The 21,568-nt window shown below is 34.6% G+C and overlaps 1 protein-coding gene across 6 annotated transcripts in view; it reads left to right on the top strand.

The window, feature by feature from the left end:
- NUMB (NUMB endocytic adaptor protein) overlaps positions 1-21,568 on the top strand; it is a 157,378-nt gene that overhangs the window by 8,346 nt on the left and 127,464 nt on the right. For 2 of the 6 annotated variants that reach the window (XM_031454002.2, XM_031454001.2), the window contains exon 1: positions 18,983-19,001. The exons of 3 other annotated variants lie outside the window; for them this stretch is intronic. Coding sequence is in view for 1 of the 3 variants with exons in the window: in XM_064486095.1 (XP_064342165.1) it covers positions 19,219-19,231 (13 nt within the window). In the remaining 2 variants the exon portion in view is untranslated. Of the gene's footprint in view, positions 1-18,982; positions 19,002-19,058; positions 19,232-21,568 lie in introns of those variants that run through there. One more of the 6 variants, XM_064486095.1, reaches the window with a different exon arrangement.

Genomic DNA, 21,568 nt, shown 5'->3' with positions numbered 1-21,568 from the left:
TGATTGGAGGCTGAGTTTATGACATCACCTAAATGAACTTCGATTGCCTGAGTTCAGATCTAATTCTACTTCCTTAGGCAAGTTAATTTAGCTTCAGTTTTCTCATCTGTAAAGTAAATTGCTTTGAGAATTATATGAGATAATTTGCATACAGCGTCTAGCACAGTACTTAGCTCATAGTAAATGCTTAGTAAATGTTACCTACTGTTGTAAGGATCCAGAATTGCAAATAGGAGGTAAAGTGAATAAATCAGATAGGAGGCAAAAGATTTTTCTGTGTTTTTTGCATGAACTGTGAAAGAGTATTAGTGAACTATGAAACCGAATCTTCATTTAGACATTCAAAGCAATCTCGAATTCTTCTTGACCCTGTTGTGTTATGTTTAGTCCAGTTTGTGGAAAAACTTGAATCTTTAGTTCAGCTGTGTTTTTTTGCTTTTCAGTCACAGTTAATTCTTAATTATTTACACTCAGATTAGTGTTGTTTTAACTAATCCCTGAATTCTTTTGGATTATGTAGTGCAGCTATGGAACCTCTTAGATAAATTTTTCACTAGACTTGACTCTACTTTATTTAATATTTAAGTGTTGAATCTCCTTGGCATTGAATATCCCAATTAGCAGTTCTTAATCTGTTACCTGCAGCTCTTTTGATTTGGGGTGGATATTTTCTGCAATTAGTAAAGCATTCTCAAATCCATTTGCTCATCAAGTATTATCTGTAGGCAAAGGTAATAAGTTCTAAATATATATATGCCTATACAGTTATATATATATTTAGAATTGATTACTGTTGTACATATATACACATATACTTATATATTTGAAGAATATATATTTTCAAATAAATGTTGAGATGAATTTTTTAATCTTTTTATTTAGACTGAATTTATTGTGGCTTTGGCTGTTTTCACTATTTGTTCCATCAGTGGATGCTGAAAATTCAGTTATTACCATGTAGGGATCAGTTAATATTTTGACTTTTAGAAAGGTTCATCATACTTAAAAGCTCTCACCTTACTTTTTCTACTCTTTTCTTACCCAAATGTGCCAATTCTGAAACCCTAGTATACTTCTGTTCCCACAGCATAGCATATGCATTTTTGGGGACAATTTTATTCAGGTATAATTGATACATAATGAAATTGCACATATTTAAAGTATACAGTTCGACTGAGTTTTAAAAATCTCTATGTATACCACAATCAAGATAAGGAATGTTACTTACCACTCTAAAAATTTCCTTGTGCCCCCTGGTAATCCATCTCTCCTTTTCCACTCCCACTGGTAACAAACTGCTGTCATTATAGTTTGCATTTTCTAGAATTCTATATAAAGAGAATTGTATGATGTTTACTCTTGAGAGGGAAGTCTCGTGTCTTTCATTCTGTCTAAATAGCTTAAGGTTCATCCATATTATTTTGTGTATCAGTAATTTGTTCCTTTTTATTGCTGAGTACTGTTCCAATATATGATATATCACAGTTATTAAAATCTATAATGCTAACATGGGGTTGTTTCCAGTTTTTGGCTATTCAAATAAAGCTGTGAACATTCTTTTTCATTTTTGCACAGATATGTGTTTTCATTTCTCTTGGGTGTATATCTAGTAGTGGAATTGCTGGGCCATTGGTAACTCAGTTTCCAAAGCAGCGATACCATTTTATATTCCCATCAGCAATGGGAATGAGCATTCTAACTTCTCCACATCCTCACCAACATTTGTTAATATCTGTTTTTTGATTAAGTCATGCTTGTGGATGAGAAGTGATAATTCATTGTGGTTTTGTTTTGCATTTTCCTGATGGCTGTTGATGTTGAGAATTTTTCCATGGGTTTATTGACCATCTGTATATTTTTGGAGAAATACCTATTTGAATCTCTTACCCATTTAAAAAATGGGTTGTCTTTTTAAGTTATGAGTTTTTTAAAAATCTATTTATTCTGAATATATATCCTTTATCAGAGATATGATTTGCAAATATTTTCTCCCAACATGTGGCTTGTATTTTCACTCTCTTGATGGTGTCCTTTGAAGCACAAAATTTTTTTATTTTGATAAAGCAGTATGTTTGTACTTTTGGTATGGTATCTATGAAATAATTGCCTAATCCATGGTCATGACTATTTATGCCTATGTTTTCTTCTAAGAGTTTATACTTTTAGCACTTAACAGTTAGTTTTATTATCCATTTTGGGTTAATTTTTGTGTATGGTGCGGCTAAGGGGCCCAACTTAATTCTTTACATGTGGTTATCCAGTTGTCTCAGCACCGTTTATTGAGACCATTACTTATTTTTTTTTTTCAATTTTAATTTATTTATTAAATTTTTGGGGGGAGGTAATTAGGTTATTTATTTGTTTATTTTTTTAATGGTGGTACTGGAGAATTGAACCTAGGGCCTCATGCATGCTAAGCATGCACTCTACCACTGAACTATACCCTTTCCCCGAGACCATTACTTTTTGTTTATTGGCTTCTTAGGCAAGTTTAATGAAATTCTCTGCTTTGTTACTAATTCTTCGAAGTGGCAATTTGTTGGCTTTTGGGTCTAGTGTCACAGTTGGGGTCATGGTGCTGAGGGAAGCAATTACGAATTGCAAGAAAGGGTTATAAATGAACCCACTGATATAAATATACAGTTGTCTAATTTCATCTTTACATTACTTGAAACTTGACTATTAAATGAAGTACAGCTGCCATTTTTCTGCCTACTGGGAAGGCTTGTATCCATAGTTTTACAGAAGCTTCAGTGCTGGACCATTTAATGGAAATAAGGGTCAGCTTTTTGAATATGTGACTTAAAGGAAAAAAAAATTGTGTCATATCTCTCCTTCCCCCTCTTCTCTCCCCTTTTCCTCTTTAAACTCACCTACCTTATTACCTTTTTATCTTAAGAAGACTTTTTGGATTATTAACACATATCCTTTTTCTGAAGGAAGATCACAAACTAAGGCTTTATTTTTTAAATTGGAAATTCAAGAAAATGTTCTATAATGATGACTGAAAACATTATAGAGAAATTATAAGTATTTTTATTAAACTTGCTAAATTTAAGATCCAGAATTAATATCAATAATATCAAAGTTTTCTTTTCCACATAATCCTAATTGAAGATTGAAATAGCATGGTATTTTTCTTTTTATTTAAAAGTTAATAAAGTAAAAATACAATTATTTAACAACTTGTGAGATTTACTTAGCATTTTGTAACTTATTCTTTATTGAACAATTAACCCTAAACTGGGCTTTTGACTTTTTTCCTATGTCATAATAGACATTAATGATTGTCTTTTGGAGGTCTTATAATAAGCAAAGGGAAAAGTATACCTCTTTTACAGAGTATTTGGATTTTGTGTCTCATCTCTATTTGTAGAGTTCTGTTTCTTTAGAATATGAGGCCAGTACTTTGCCAAGTAAGAACTAATTTCCTGGGAAATCAGGTTGCTGGCTTGACCTCTTGCTGTGCCTTTCCCTTCTTTTGTTGCTTTGTAAAAGAACTGAGCTCAGTCCTGTGGAAAATCACTAAATCATCTAATTATTTTCTCTAGCTCAAATTAAACATGATTGGTATATATTTGCATTGTACTGAATTCTGTAACTTTTTCTTATTTTAGATTTGTTAGCATATCCCAAAGGACTTTGACTTCATTTGATAAGTTGGCAGTTCGTAACTGAAAGAATACTAATGGTGTGTTCCTTTAATGAATGTTCTTATTCTTTTGGTCTTTTTTTTTCCCCTCCAGTAGGCGTCATTAGTTAGGGGTATCTACTTGTGTTCTCACAATGAAGCCCAGACACTTGTGAAATATAATCCTAGTTTCTATGATGTTGACCCCTAGTTACTATTTTATAATGATATCAACATTTATTGTCTCTAATTTTTCCTCATGCATATATATTTTACTAAATACATAATTTTAAAACCTGCTTTTATTAACATACATTTTAATATCTTTACAATTATTTGGAAACAGTTTAAAACAGCTGAGGAATATGCCAATAATGGATATATTATCATTTATGTAACCAGTTTCCATAGTGTTCACATTTAGATTATTAATTTCTAATTATTATAAACAAAACTTCAGTCAATATTGCTAAATCCATATTTTTGTCCACATTTCTATATTCCTTTTTGGGGAGGGGTGGGAGAAGTTAATTAAGTTTGTTTATTTAATGGAGGTACTAGGGATTGAACCCAGGACCTTGTGCATGCTAAGCACATGCTGTACTACTGAGCTATACCCTCCCCCCCACATTTCTATATTCTTAGGATAGATTCCTATAAATGGAATTATCCAAAGTATGCATACATTGCACAGTTGCTCTCCAGAAAGGTTGTATTAAGTTACATTTCCATTAGTAATGCATGAGATTGAAACGCATTGATTTTTGGGGAGTGGTAATTAGGTTTATTTTTTTATTTAAATGGAGGTACTGGGGACTGAACCCCAGACCTCGTGCATGCTAAGCATGTACTCTAATGCTGAGCTATACTTTCCCCCAAGATTGAGATATATACCTTTGCCATTTTAAAATAGTAACTAATTTCATAGGGAGAAAATAGTACCTGGTTTCTGAGATCTGAATTTATTTGATCACTAGTGCAATATTTTAAATATGATCATTAACCTTTAAATGTCCCCCCCACCTTTTTTTTTTCTGGAGTGACCTCCAATTGTTACATGGAATCTAGGGATGGATAATATTCAGAGCTGTGACTTAATTTATATAAATGATCAGCAAAAAGTTGTTTAATGTCCCTTTCAGTTTAGTTTTCCCTTCTTCCCTGCAACAACTTTCTGATTGTCTGTTTTTGAATTTCATACAAATGGAATAATACCGTATGTGCTCTTTTTATCTGATATCTTTTGCTTAACATGTTTTTGAAATTCATTTTGTTTTGTACATTTTTAAAAATTAGGTTAACCATAACCAATAGAAAATTACAGCAGTGGTACACTCTCTTAAATAAAATGCCATTAATGCATTTTTTAAATTCTGTAAACCAGTTTGTTAACTGTTTAATTTACCTCAAGTCCAGTTTTTATCTCCCTAAGGCACTGTTTCCATCACAGTAGGCATTTTAAGCCAGTCTTATTTTTATATATGAGTAATTTCTGGAGAGAGCACTCTACTCAGGATGCAGATGGATCAAGAATGCATAAGAAAAAATATATAAATATATTCAAATACATTTTAGAGTTTCTGTAGGAGTATCACTTAATGAAACCGTGGGTTTTATTTGCCTCTTAAAAGCACCAATTAAAAAAATTTCTCAAAAGTTTATATTGTGGCAAGAAAGTTCAAGTAAGTTACTAAACAAAAAATAAGGTTAAATTTCAGAATAAAAATTATCTTCAACTAGGGGTTTAAAATGCGTTTTAAAATGAGGCAGAATTTTAAGAAAATAAAAATAAGACATCCTCATTGAACAATAAATTCAAATCATTTTTGTAAACAACAGGTAACTTCCTAGGTGGCATAGTATTCCATTTTATGAATATACTGCACTTTGTTTTTCCATTCTCCTGTTGATAGACATTTGCATTATTTCAGGGTTTTGCCTGTTATGGAATTGTTGGGTCATAGGGGTAGATGTATGTTTAACTTTATAAGTAATTGCTAAATGGTTCTCTGCTAGCAGTGTATGACATCCAGTTGCTCCATGTCTTTGCCACCACTTGGGTTGTTAGTCTCTCTGTCTTCTAGCCATTCTAGTGGGTATAAAGTGGTATGTTAGAATGGTTTTAACTGCCATTTAATTTGCCAGTAAAGGTGTTGCGCACTTATTTTCTTTTGTTAAAATCTTTTACAAAGGCAAATTTACCAGTTGATAGTAAATGCTTTAATAAAGGGTTCAGTTCAGGGTTCAGACTTACTAATCTGATTGTAAGACCACAGAGTAATTTGTAATTAAAAGTAAAATAAAAAACATTTCAAGTAGAAGATTTTTCAGAAGTTCCATATCATAGTGATAAGGCATGCAGATTTCTTGGAGTTAAGTAAATATTTGCTGTTGATTAATATTTGTGAGAACTTTGACTGATAAGTAAATGATTCAAAAGAAATACTTCAGACTGTTTTGTAGAGCTGCTTTTTGATTTTGGCGTATTGAATCATTGATCCAGGAACATTAAAATTGCATAATCTGGCTTGAAAACTATTCTGTATTTGAGTCATACTTGAGAACTGATAGTCTAGGAAGGGTATCAGGTAATAATAATAATAATAATAATAATAATAATAATAATAATAATAATAATAATAATAATAATAATACTAGCAGCACCTAATGCTCTTATTCCAGGCATTGCTCTTAAGTGCTTCACATGCACTAATTTAATCATCACGATAACCCCTATGAGGGTAGGTACTACTTTTATCCTTATTTTCCATTTGAGTAATCTGAAGTACAGAGGTTAAGCAATTTGCCCCAAATCATAGAGCAAGTGGTGAACTCATATTCTTACCCCTCAGTGCTAAGGTAATTAAATCAAATACAATCAGTTTTGCATTCTTAAAAGATTTTTTTGATGTTCTTTATAGAGAACATCATTCTATGGTAGTTGGTGGCCAGAGTTTAAATTGGGATTTCTAAGTTTGCAAATAGGTTCTCTACCTGCCTTTCTCTCTTCACTATCAACACTCCTGTCATGTATCCCAGAGTGGTGATTTACGGAAGGAAAGTTTTATCTGAATTAACAGATGGAGGACAACCCTAGTAACCTGAGATTGAGTGCTTTCCTAGAGAAAATGTCATTTCTCTTTATACCTTAATTGAGTCTTGGAATTGGAGCACCTATTTTCAGACAGTCTTCAGCAGTGTTTGTTTAACTGGTCTTTGTAAAAATCTCTAAATGTAAATGTTTAACATCATCTGGAAACAAACTGAGTGAGATAGGAGGTTGATGGAACTTGTGCCTGAAAAATGTTGGACCTAATAACAGCACTAAATACTTGATATTCGTATATACTTACGATGTGTTGACACAGGAATCGCAGTTCTTAGAATTCTTTTCTTTCTTTCTGAATCCGCTGCATATTGAAACCGTGAAACTCTTTGTCACTAGTTTGGGCTTAGACAAGATTAATCTTTGAGGAGAGGGCTGTATTTTTGTCCAATTTCCTTGAAAGAAGGTTTGGAGATAGAAGAAAATAAAAGAAGTATTGGCTTTTTCCTTCACCACATCTTTTGTGGCTTCCTCCACTTCTAATTTGGTGTCATTGTTGATATTATGGGTAAAATAAAGAAGTTGGGGTGGATGAGAAGTGTTTTGTGTATATTAAATGAGAGAATGTAAATTCTTGAATGAATTAATCATTAGATACGGGTTTATTTTCTGTGCTGTCACACTATAATTTGGCTAAATGTTTTAGTTTCTCTGGGTCTTTGTTTCTTTTTTAACAAAGTGAAGGCATTGGATTAGATGATCTTTTAAGGTTTTTTTGATGCTGAAATATTTAAATTATTCTAAAACTTATACTAATACAATGAATATAATTCAATTTTTTTCATATAGAAAAGAAGTAGTACCAACATCATTTACTGAGTAGCATCCATCCCTCACTGATCTACAGTGAAGATCTTGAGTTAACATGTCATATTCTGCATGCACGTACGCCTGTTCTTATGCTCTGTTTGCCTTTCCCTGAGCCAGTACTACACTGCCTTTACTTACTGTCACTTTATAATAAATTCAGATATCTGGTATGGTGAAGCCTCATTCTTCCACTTTGTTATTCTTTAAAATTATCTTGATTTTTTTTCTCTCTGTTAACTTTAAAAATCCTGTGATTTTTGTGTGTAATACTGTCATACTGCTCAGTAATCAATACCTTCTTACTGAATGAGTATAATGAACAACAGCCAGCTAGGCTCTATAAAGCTTATGGATAACAAAGTGTGAACAAATTAATGCCAGTAAAAATATGACTCTTGACTTTTGAGAATACCGCTAAAATACTTGGCTTTTCCTTTTGGAAATGTTTAATTAAATTACTTTGAACCTTGGGCTGGGTGTAATACTAAGTATCTTGAATGCTCCCTTCTTCCCCACCTCATTTCATACTCCCTTTGGATTACAGTTTTGGAAAGAGTAAGTAGGATTTTTGAAAAATTGTTGTTTAGACAGATAGTTTAAAACCACCTTGAAAGTCATGATAAATTCCACATGAAATTGATGAAACATTTTTAATGAGCACCTTTTACTTTAAAAGTAGTTGTCTACATAAGATCCATAATTTGGAATTCAGACCTAGAAAGGACATTTTCATTTACTTGAAAATATTTCATATTTTTATGTATATAGTGGATGAAGTTTAGTTCTATATCACACTCACTGAAAATTTTGTTTTCCTATTTCCTAACTACCATTATCAAACATTGCAGTAGAACTCTGTAGTTCCTCATGCTCTAGCTGCATTGGTCTTTTAACTTCCTCTCCTTATAAACCCTTTACTTTCTTGCTTTTTGTCTTCTCGTTAAGTTTGTTTGATCTGCTTTGAATGCTTTTTTTTGTTACCCTTCCAAGCCATAATAGAACCACCTTCTTATATAAGGGCTTTCTTATTCATCACTTTCTCTACATTTTGTCTCTTTCTCTTTTGATTCCATAGCACTTTGTACCAATATTTTATGACATATTATCTGCTTTGCATTATCATTAAGTATACATCTTTCCCCCTAAGTAGATTATGTACATACTGGGAACAGGATCCTTGTCACTTTGACTTATTCTTTGAAACTCCCATAGCTGCCTATCACAGTTTCTTGCATGTCATGTGTCCTCAGTGATGTCTGAATGGAATTAATTTAATAATCTCTGCCTTTATGGAGCTTATGGCATAGTGGAAAGAGATGCACAATAAGAAGATAAATAAATACATAGAAAAATTGCCATTTGAAAATATATGATGAAAATAATGAATAGTATGTTATTATGAGAGAGTAATGGGGGAACCAGTTTTGATCTTGTTGGTTTAAATGTCAACTCTAAGACCACACTTAAGGTTGACATTTAAATTGGTATGAAGTGTTAGAAGCAGCCACCATGTGGAGAACTGGAGGAGAGCATTTTGTGCATGTGGGAAGACTAAAGTAGGAAAGGGCTTGAATTTTTGAGGAACTGAAGTAAGCTAGCACTTAGTGAGTTGAGGAAGAACGTTTTTTAAGGTGATATTAGATATAAAGAGGCCAGGTCATGGAGTGCCTTGTAGGTTGCTGTAGGGGATTTGGATTTTGTTCTAAATGTAATGGGTTACCATTGAAGGATTTTATACAGAGGACAATATAAATATGATTTTAAGAAGATCATTATGGCTACTGTCTGATAATTAGATTGTAGGGGAAGAGAGCAAGAAGGAAAGCAGGAAGAGCAACTTAGAAGGGTGGTGGAAGTAGAGATAGAAGTGGATAGATTTAAGATAACAGAATTTTCAAGATTTCTCATGGATTAGATGTGAAGAAGAAAAAGGAATTAAAGGAATCAATGATTATTTCAGATTTCTGGCTTAGTATTTATTGAGATAGAGGAGGACTGGGAAACTTTTTTTTTTTTTTTAAAGAAAATGAGAATCATTGTTTCAGATCTGTAAATTTTCAAGAGACATCTAAATGATAATGTTGGGATATGGGAGGCTGGAGTTTAAGGAGAGGCACTGCTGAAAATTGTCATTCTATACATGGGATTGACAGCCATGAGGAAAGAGTGAGATCAATTGTGGACCTGAGCTTAGAAGAATTCCAGATATAGCTGTCGGGTGAAGAAGGACGGGGGAAACCAGGATTTGTCATATCATGGAAACCAAGAGAGAAGAGAGGATCAGTGCCCATTTGATTTACCAAAATGGAAATTATTGGTGATCTTGTGTTGGTTATTCTTGGAATGTCCCTTCAGATTTATTTTTGCCCTTTTCCTTGCTTTGTGCCTCAGAAGGCTGCCCTCTCTTGATTACATCACCCCGTCTTCTTTGCCTTCTGACTTGAGGTTGCATTTAGCCAGTAAAGGTACAATTGGCAGGAGATCGGACTGCAGAAGGAAAAAGAAATTAGGGTATTTATTCCCTTTCCTCCTACCTACCTGTCTGACGTTTGAGCAAAGGCTGTATTTCTCTATCCAAGCTTGTGGGTACAGGTGTCTTTTCTGGTTCTGATAAACTAAGACTTCAGAGAGGTGAGAGTTTGTACCCTTGTACCTTCTATGAGTTTAGAGGAGTTAATAGCTTCCTGATTGCTAATCCCTGGTGTGTGTATGTGTGTATATGTATATATATATGTGTGTGTGTATATATATGTGTGGAGAGAGAGAGGATGGGAGGTGGGGAGAAGTCTTCTTAATCCTGCCCATACCTTTGTAAATAGTCTCTCCATTTACCCTCTCCTCATTTATCCCTTTAAGTGTGCTGTCTGTTTAAGGGGCAGTTTCACTGAATTTGTGAAGGGGGACCAGTTTGGAGCAGGTTGAATAGTGAGTGGAAGATTAGGAATTAGAGACTTTGAGAGCTAATACTTATTTGAGAAGTGTGGCTATAAAGGGTAACTGAGAAATAGGGGAGGAGGTAGAGCATAGCTGTGTAGGGAATGATGGGATACTTTTAAAAACATATAAATATGGGAGATAATGGTACATTTTTATATGATAATAGGAATGATTTTGGCTAGCGGAGGAAAGATTGATGATATAGGAGAGAGTTATGGAAGGAAGGAAATCTTTATGTGAAAAAGAAAGAGCATACTTTGGTGGCCCTTTAATAGTAATCAGAGATGCTTACTCATTTTAAAGTAGGAGAAAAGGAGATGACTGGTTTAGCTTGGGGGGTTGTTATAGATTTGATTGTGGAAAGAATGGGAAGCTTTCATCTGATGGCTTCCTGTTTCTTCATGAAAGTGCTTTAAAGAGGTGGGAGGAAATGGAGAGGACAGGTGAGATGTTTAAGAATGAGGAAAAAGTATAAAGCAGCAACTACAGGGAGCTTTTAGAGCAATATTGAAACTGAGCAGGACCCTGTGGGACCCTGCCGGGCACAGAGGCCTTTCCGTGTCCCTGTTTCTTATTTGTAGGAAAAAGGCTTTCAGCCTGCTAGACCTTCCCTGAGCTCCAAAGGACAAATTCTAACAGTTGCTAATTGGCGGAGTGAAAGAATGCAGAAAAAACCATAGTACAGCAATGGGGCGGGGTCCTGGTTCTTCCTAGGGAGATGTGCATAGCAATTTGATACATATCTCAGTTCTGTAGGAACTAAGGCCCCCACCCAAGTGGAGGGTGGTAACTTCAGGATGAACCTGAGCACATAGACCCCAGACTGGTTGGAACTGCAAGGCTGATAGTAGAGATTCCTGGAACACCCTCTGTTACCTCATCACCAGCCAGTCAGAGGAGGGTCACACACCCCGCAGCATTCCCCCCAATTTTGCCTATAAAAATTCTTTCCTGAAAACCATTGGAGAGTTTGGGTGGACCTTTTGAGCGTGAGCCATCCCATTCTCCTTGTTTGGGCCTTGCAGTAAACTTTTCTCTGCTCAAAATTCCAACATTTTAGGTTGTTTGGCCTCACTGTGTGTCAGGCACATGAACTTGGGTTTGACAATAATATTGCTATGGTTGAGGTTGTTAATTGTGAATTTATGACAATAACCATTCTGCCTAGATATGTGATTTTCTTCAGTATTCCACTGGTCTGTTGCAGTCATGGAGAAGGTTAGCTGGATTTCTGCCAGGAGCGTATTAGAGAGAGACATGGGAAACACCGAATTGAGTTCAAGGAGTGATTATACGGATGGACTGTGAAATATAAACTGGATGAAAAAGAGAGTGAAACTAGGAGATTGATAGGGAGAAGGGAGAAAGTGAAGGGTTTCATGAATAGGTGGTCTCATTAAGAACTAAGAATTATTTCTGAGGGCCAGTTGAACAAGTGAGTTTGGAAAGATCAAGTCTTTTTCATTTATGTACCAAATGACTAGAATTTGTGCAGATTTAACTACTTGGAATCTTCCATTCTAAATCGACAGTTTAAACCTGCATTCTAGCAAAACAGATGCAGGTGTGTGGTGCACACACACACACACACAGAGTTAATGACTTATAGAGCTTATGAGTGTGATTTCAAACATGACATTTTAAAGTCTATTAAAATTTGTTTTGTCTACTTGATAGGAATGGATATTTATCATTATCAGTATTTATCCATTATCAATATTTATCAAGTCAACTTTCTGTGTTAACTTCTGCTTTCTATAAATAGGGCACAGGAAAATAATTTTCTCTGATAAATATCTGGATCTACTTAGGGTCTTTCTATGAAATTTGTGACATAAGATCTAAACTCACTTTTTGAAACCATTAGAAAACTTATTTATTGTTGGTATAGTCTTTTTGGAAAGCAATTTGGCAAATTCTTATGTATAGTTAAGCATAGACTTACTGGCTACAGTAATGATCCAATAGTTTCACTTGGTATTGACTCCAGTGAAATGAAAACTTAACAGTCACGCAGAAACCTATATGCTAATGCTAAAGCTGGAAACAAACCCAAATGTACCTCACCTGGTGAAATGATAAACTTTGGTACATTCATAAAATGGAATACTATTTGGCATTGCATGCAACAACATGGGTGGATATCAAATGCATTATGCTAAGTGAAAGAAGCCAGACTTCAAAAGGCCACATACTGTATGATTCCATTTTAATGATATTTTCCAATAAGCAAAACTAAAGGGACAGAAAACTGACTAGTGGTTGCCAGGGTGCAGTGTGGGGGGACGTCTAACTGCAAAAGGCAGGAAGGAATTTTTTGTGGTGTTCTATATTGTCTATATCTGTTCCATATCTTGATTGGGGTGGTAGTTACATGACTGTGTTTTTCAAACTCAGAAGTGTACACTTAAAAGTGAATTTTAGAGGGGGAAGGTATAGCTAGTGGTAGTGTGTGTGCTTACTAGCATGAATGACGTCCTGGGTCAATCCCCAATACCTCCATTAAATAAACAGGCGAACAAACATAATCCCGCCCCTCCCCGACAAAATTTTTAAGTGAATTTTAGTATATATGTTATACTGAAAGTTCTAGTATATATGTTACCATAAAAAAGTATTTTGGGAAACTATTTCAAGAAAATGTTATTTTGTTTGTTTTTAGATTTTGCTTATGTAACTTTTTGGGAGGAGAAAGTGGTGGATAAGCATCATTGGCATTTGTGAAATTCTTTGAAGCTCCAGAAAAAGAGTAAATGCTGAATTTGTCTACATTTAGCAAACATTCTTATCATATATTTAAAAGAATGTTACAATGATAGAGTTAGTAAAGCCCAAGAGACTTACACAGTGTCCTTGTTTTACAGATGAACCTGAAGCCTGACAAGATTATACTGTATAGCACAGGGAAATATATACAAGATCTTATGGTAGCTCACAGAGAAAAAAATGTGACAATGAATGTATGTATGTTCATGTATAACTGAAAAATTGTGCTCTACACTGGAATTTGACACAACATTGTAAAATTATTATAAATCAATAAAAAATGTTAAAAAAAAGAAAAAGAACCTGAAGCCTGGGTTAGGTTAGCTAAAGTTACACACAGCTAATTAGTGGCAGAGCTAGTTCTAGAATTTAAGTGATAGATTCCTAATTTGTTGTTTGTTTTTCTAAAACACACTTTTTATTTTAAGTTATTCTTTCTACAGACTATTTTTAATTCCTTTTCAGAACCTTTCAATTGTGTCTTCCTAAAGCTGGAAACCACTCCCTTCCTAGTGGTAGGAAAGTCCTGTGTCTGGTTGATAATAGGAAGGCTAAATTTGAGAGATACTACATCACTTAGAGTTTGCTTAGACGTAGTCAACAAGTTATAAAGACACTTTGCTTTAACCGTGGAAAACTGGATGCTAGGTTTTGGAGTTGTCAGAGGCTACCAGTTAGAAATAAGCTTTTGTAACTTCACTGCATTAAAAAAAATCTTTTCAGATTATTATGATTATTGGTTTGTTGGGAAGGTAGAAAGGTTTAAGAGTTTAGGTTCTTTCTGGTTACCATAAGTAATGAGGATTTCTTTTATAAACACTGAGAGGATAGGAGAAAGCACCAGAAACAGACTAAATAGTTATACATTCAGGAAATAGATAATAGAATGTCATTCAGAATATAATAGCAGCTTTAGTTGTCTTCTTTTTAAAAAATTTTTTATTGAAGTATAGTCTGTTTACAATGTTGTGTCAATTTCTGGTGTACAGCACAATACTTCAGTTATATAGGAACATACATATATTCATTTTCATATTCTTTTTCACCGTAAGTTACTACAAGGTATTGAATATAGTTCCCTGTGCTATAGAGTATAAACTTGTTGCGTTAGTGGCCTTCTATTCATAGGACTCAACTTTCACTGTCCCTCTTATGTTCACCTTCCTCCTTGTATAGGAGTTTCACACTTGCCGCTGGACCCCAGTTCTAGAACCACACTTAGAGTTCCTGCCCCTCAGAGATATGGTGATACTGTGGATATTGCAGACCCAGTCACAGATACAGCAGGTGCCCTGGTTTCTTTCTTGGTTTTGAAGCTGTCTGTATCCTGCAGCCTTCCTGGGAGTTATTTCCTGTAAGCCATAGCCCCAGGCAGAATTGACAAGTTGTTTTCCTTATAAGGGAGCCCTACCCAGCCCTAGCTATGATCGAGCTCTGATAAGTCTTCTGTCTAAGTTCTCTGTCTCATATGGAGCACTTTTAGTCCCTTTTTTCCAGGGAAGCCAAACTCCCCACTGCCACTGCCTGTTTCTGGACCAGGAGCCCAGTGGGCCCCTGGCTTCAGCACCACGTACTTTTTGCATTTATGTTCCTTATTTTCACTGCCGGAGAGATATTTATATTATTTTTTGAGCCAGCTATGCATTGTTTGTATATATATTTGATACATTTATATATTGTTATTTGTGTGAATATACTGTACCATCTTGACTAGAAGCCTTTCTGATCTTTCACAACCATGGTTTCTTACAGTAAAAATTGGAATTATAGCCCCTACTTCTTAGTGTTTCTTTGTGTTGATGACATTATAACAATATCTAGCATAAAGTCAGTTCTCCTTATATGGAAGCTATTGTATTTTCAAGTGAGTCCTAGAATTCCTTGTTGGTTTCTGTGTTTAGACAGCTAGCTGTATATATATATATATACCCCAAAACACTTGTCAATCATTATTTGAAATTTCTGCAAATGTGTCTGGAGATTATGGCATGTTTTGAGGCTTTTGGCTGAGACATTTAAAATGAATTTTAATCTATGCCCTAGCAGCCTTGATTTGGAGGTTTTTCAGGATGAACTGCAAAAATTTTTTTCAATGTAATAAAGTGCTGAAGTGCTTTATTCTTTGTATTTGTGGTGTTCGGGTAACTGATATTCTTTTAAGCTCTATTGCAGGTACTTTCCATTAGCTACTAATCAAAAAAGTCAATGCAGTATGTGTAGATATCATAGAGATTATGGAAGTTGTAATGGAGTAAATTTTAGGAAAATGGAATGTTAAAGTGTGCCTGAGGGATGAAAAAGGGTAGTTTTGAGATGGAGGTACTGGCTTCCACAACCATAATTATGATTGAGGTAGAGATCCTCTTTAGGAAAGAGGAATAAAAAAGAGGGATAAAATATTGTAAGACAGATTTCCAGTTTGTGTGTTTAGATGAGAACTAATACACTTGCATATTGTAACCCCTAAAGCCTTTACTCTAGTCAGTTAAACTTTACCCATGAATTCAGAAGCATAAATTAAAATTTTTTTCTTTTGAAATAGAAATGTCAGATTATTCTTTTTTCTTGGATCTTGGGTTTGAATTAATGGAGGGATGAGTCTTACAGATTATCATCTACTACTATTTTTAAGGGAGGCCCAAGTATATTATTCTGTCCTTTAGCAATGTGTCTCAGATTGTGCTTGCTGATAAATGATCTTACTTCCTTATTTCCTTAGCTAGAATAATAAGACACATTATTTCCTTTTTCCTCTTACATCAAGCCCTGAATAAGCCTTTGCTTTTATTTTTGTCTTATGTTGTAAACTCTTGTGTGCATCTAGGTGTTTGAAACCATGAAAGTGTAGTATCAAGTAAGAAACATGGCACGATAACACTTAGAGTTTTAAAGTTAATCTACCAGTCACGAATGAGAACTAATTCAGTATGCCAGCCCATCATGTAGTCATTCTCAGGTGACCTTTAGATATGTGTTTCGAGGAGGACTAATCTTGTCTAGTGACTACATTTGCAGTACTTTGGTTAAGCTAAGATCTTATCAAGTTCTTGGTGGTTATGCATTTCTCCCCAAAATAAAAGGTTTTTTAAAAGACTTAACAAGTCTGTTTGTCAGAAACTGTGGTGTGATTCTGAAATATTTGATTAAGTAGAAGATTCATTATAATTCTGATCCAGAATCTTTCTTGTGTTAGGAAATAATTAGACATTATATGTCACGGTAACTGCTAAAATTTTGCTTTTTTCCTTTTCCGTATTTTTGTTTTTGTTAATATATATTAAAATTTTGTTTTTTTGGGGGGGGTAGGTAATTAGGTTTGTTTGTTTGTTTGTTTGTTTGTTTTAATGGAGGTACTGGGGATTGAACCCAGAACCTCATGCATGTTCAGTATGCGCTCTACCACTGATCAATACCCTCCTCTCCTTTTTCTCTTTTTCAGTATGACACAAGACTGTTAATGTTTAAAAAATTCTCATATTGAAAAATAACTGATGTATGTATTATAAATACAATTGTCGTACATCAGAATAGATTGAGGCTTTATATTGAGCTTTTGCCATTGACACTTCTATTATACTGGCTGGTGAATTTCCTTTGACCTGTATTGCCACATTGGACCTTTGTGAAGCAGTATATAGTTTGATGGAAAGAACACAGGATTTGAAATTAGAGGACTTGACGTCCTGCCTCTGTCAGTTTACTAGCTCTGTGACTTTGACCTTTTTGAGATTTTTTTTTCCTTGTAAGTAATTTGAAAGGAATAATATCTGTCTCATACAATTGCTATAAATATTAAAATTAAATGAAAATGTTTTGAAACTATAACATACTCTTTGCATGTGACAGTGTTTTTCAGTTGGGGTATTTGTTGTATTTTGGCAAAATAGCAGTGCTGTCCTCACAGATTGTCATCATATGGATGAAAAGACTGCCCACCTTTGGTTTGATGTGTCAGTTTCACTTAGGGTGAATATCCTTAGATTTTTTGTCTGCCTTTGTATTTTCCCTAACAATAAATTTCTCCACTGTATAAGGATTCCTCTTTTGCCAAAGTTGGAAATTAGTTAGGCTTTATCATTACGTTCAGCTTCATAGTGTCATGAAAAATAAGGGCTATCTGGAGCCGCACTGGGACTTAGCCTTCTTGACGTTACTGGTTCTTAGTGGGGTTGGTCAGTACCTCCCCTGTGATATGCTTAGTTCTTTGAGGGTGCACTTTTGGTCTCCACAATGATAAGAGTAGGGTGAATGTAGCGTTGGAACTCGGTGAGTGAGAGGCAGGAATGCCATACATCCCACAAGTCTGAGGCAGTTCTGCATGACTTTTGAACACTTCTCCAGACCTTCTTATAGGTGAAAAACCTGTTTGTACTTACCTGATCCTAATTCTGTTTTACATTTAAACACAAAGTGGTTGGGTTTTTGGTTTTTTTTTTGCATGGTTTTAATAGACACTGCATTTTCCAGGAATGTAACTACTGAGTAAACCAAGGGCAAGTTGTACTTTGTTTTGTTCAGAACTATAACAAGAGTTGTTAACTATTTGAGAAAACCATATTACCAGTGGCATTGCCCCTTTTGGTATTTGATTTCCCAACACAACTCATTTGTGTCAGTTTTCATTTGTAGCTGTCACATTCATGGCATTTCTATGTGTGGGCGCAAGTGTCTGTTTCCTTATTAATGTGAATTCTAGGAAGATTATACCTCAGCATTTACATATTAAAATATTTTATTAAAATTACTTTTTTCCCTCTTATTATTAGGCATTATCTTAAATTTTAAAAACCAAGGATAGGTAAGTTACCAATTTGCATTTCTCTTTAGATTTGTGGTCTCAAAAAAACTTCTGTTTTAGTGGGATTCAAGATGCAGCCTATATTTAATGGAAGTCTGTGTGACCTTTCCAGGGAGATAGGAGGTCTGTGTTGACCTACATTATTGATGTCTGTCCTTGTCTTCGTCCCTTTCCTTTCCTTTTTTTCCCTTTCCCTTCCTTTTCTGTTTTTCCTTCCTGTTACGAACTATTTGATATATAGATAAGAATATGGTACTGTATATGTAAGTAATGAAGCATATAAAAAACCAATACCTGTGAGCCCACCACCCAAGCTTAAGAAATAAAACATCACCAGTGTTGTTGGTATATTTATCCTTGATTTCCATCCACCTGTCTTTCCACAAGGGATGAAACTATTCGGAATTTTGTTTGGTTTTGTTTACTTATTGTTCCCTTCCTTTTTTTTTTTTAAGTTTACTACATTTTGTATGTATTTCAAAAATATGTTTAGTTTTGCTTATTTTTTAACTATAAAAATGGAACCATACTGTATGTATATTCTTATTTGCTTTGGCTAATCAACATTGAATTTTTAAAGATTCATCTATGTAAATTTGTGTAAAAGTGGTTCATTTCTTCAGATATATGTATTAATTGTATGACTGTATCATATAATTTATCTTTTCTCCTGAGGATGGACATGTTTTCCCCCATATTGTTGGTATTACAAATATATTCTTGCTTATGTCTTCAGGTGCACGTATATAAGTGTTTCTATGCAACAGTGAATTTAAAACATTTTTGATGGTGACTCCCCCTTACCCCTACACATAGAGTTGACAGAAAAATGAGAATCAGTATGCACCCTTACTACAAGTGATGTATTCATCTTTTCCTTTCTATTTCTCTCTCTTCTCTTTAGGTGCTGATTGTGCCCTAAATGATTTCACACTTGGTTTTCACAGTTCAAGGTAGTTGACTTGGTTTCCTTTGGAGAGCAATTGTGTTGACCCACCTTTCCTTTGCTTGTAGAATGTGTCAGAGGGCAGCATCTCATCTCATTCAGAGGTGAGGGTGCAACTGGCTGAGCAGGATCAATGCTCCCACACCTGGAAACATCTGGTTCTTGAGCTCAATACAGTTTCAGCCAGGACTAAATTTGGATTCAGCCCTTAAGTACCTGATGAAATGAATTTCCTCGGTATGCTTTAACTAAATATTTTGAGTTATGCCAGAGTTGCGCCAATCTCTGAGGATGCAAGGGGCAGGATGGGATTGGTTGGGGTATTTTATTCTTGATATTTACTGTGATGAAATATGTACTTGATATTTGCATCAGACTTGGCTCCCCCTTTTACTTAACTGTAAACTCTGTATTCTTTAAGGCTCAGGTTGCAATAGTTTTCAGTTTTCTTTTGACTTCCTAATGTGCATGTTCAGATATTTCAGATACTTCCTCTTACTTGAATTCTTCATTCTTCTTGCAATGTAGATAGCATGAATTTTTGGCTGAAGAGGAAAAAAGAGTTTACATGAAAATTTATTTGACTTTACTCTTAAGTAATTATAAAGTTAGGCAGAGAAGCTACATGTTTTAACTTTGATTTAGTGTTTAATTATTTAGAATTATTACAATTGTAACAGAGCTATGCTTTCAACCTCAGAGGGAGATATTTCTACTTGGCAATATTTTTAAAATGTTTATTTTATTTTTTAGTGAAGTATAGTTGATTTACAATCTTGTGTTAGTTTCTGGTATACAGCATAGTGATTCAGTTATACATATATAAATATTCTTTTTCATGATAGGTTAATACAAGATGCTGAATGTATTTCCCTGTACTATACAGTAGGACCTTGTTGTTTATCTGTTTTATACATAATAGTTTGTATCTGCTAATCCCAAACTTCTGATTTATCCCTTTCTCCCCTTTCCCCTTTGGTAACCGTAAGTTTGTTTTCTATGTCTGGGAGTCTGTTTCTGTTTTGTAAATATGTTCATTTGTATCATTTTTTAGATTTCACATATAAATATCATATTTTTCTTTCTTTGATTTACTTCACTTAGTATGATAATCTTTATGTCCATCCATGTTGCTGCAAATGGCAGTACTTCATTCTTTTTTTTATTGCTGAGTGGTATTCCATTGTATGCGCGTGTGTGCGTGTATATGTGCGTGTGTACCACAACTTCCTTATCCATTCAACAGTTGATGGACATTTAAGTTGCTTCCATGTCTTGGCTATTGTAAATAGTGGTGCAGTGAACTGCTTGTGTCTTTTTGAATCATATTTTCCGCTGGGTATATGCCCAGGAGTGGGATTGCTGGACCGTAGGATAAGTCTATTTTTAGTTTTTTAAGGAACCTCCATACTGTCCTCTATAGTGGCTAAACCAATTTGTATTCCCACCAAAAGTGTAGAAGGTTTCCTTTTTCTCCACACTCTCTCCAGCACTTATCGTGTGTGGTCTCTTTAATGATTGCCATTCTGACTGGTGTGAGGTGTTACCTCACTGTGGTTTTGATTCACATTTCTCTGATAATTAGTGATACTGAGCATCTTTTCATGTGCCTGTTGGCCATATATATGTCATCTTTGAAGATATGTCTATTTAAGTGTTCGGCTCATTTTCTGATTAGGTTGTTTGTCTTTTTGTTATTGAGTTGTAATGAGCTGTTTGTATATTCTGGAAATTAAGCCCTTGTCAGTTGCATTGTATGCAAATATTTTCTTACAGTCCATAGAATGTCTTCGTTTTGTTTATGGCTTCCTTTGCTGTGCAGAAGCTTGTAAGTTTGATTAGGTCCCATTTGTTTATGTTTGCTTTTATTTCTAGACTGCTCTAGGAAAACATTGCTATGATTTATGTGAGACAATGTTTTGCCTATGTTCTCTTCTAGGAGGTTTATGGTCTTGTCATTGTCATTGTAAATGCCACTGATTTCTGTATGTTAATCTTGTATCCTGCTACCTTGCTGAGTCCATTAATCAGCTCTTGTGTGGAGTCTTGAGGGTTTTCTGTATATAGTATCATGTCATCTGCATATAGTAACAATTTTACCTCCCTTCCAATTTGGATCCCTTTTATTTCTTTTTCTTGTCTGATTGCTGTGGGTAGGACCTCTAATAGTATGTTGAATAGAGGTAGTGAGAGTGGGCATCCTTGTCTTGTTCCAGATTTTAGCAGGCAGGCTTTCAACTTTTCACCATTGAGTATTATGTTGTCTGTGATTTTTTTTCACCAATACCTTATGTTGAGATATGTTCCCTCTATACCCACTTTGGTAAGAGTTTTTTTTTATCATGGATGGATGTTGAATTTTATCAAATGCTTTTCCTGCACGTATTGAGATGATCATGTGGCTTTTGTCCGTTCTTTTGTTTCTGTGATCTATCATATTGGTTGATTTGCATATATTGAACCATCCTTGTTACTATGGGATGAATCCAACTTGATTGTAGTTGTTGGATTCAGTTTGCTAATATTTTGTTAAGAATTTTTGTATCTTTATTCATTAACGATATTGGCCTGTAA

This window comes from Camelus dromedarius, chromosome 5 (assembly GCF_036321535.1).
Source record: "Camelus dromedarius isolate mCamDro1 chromosome 5, mCamDro1.pat, whole genome shotgun sequence".
Classification (NCBI taxonomy): domain Eukaryota; kingdom Metazoa; phylum Chordata; class Mammalia; order Artiodactyla; family Camelidae; genus Camelus; species Camelus dromedarius.
The sequence above is the reverse complement of the archived record's forward strand: the minus strand, read 5'-3'. Positions and strand labels throughout refer to the sequence as shown.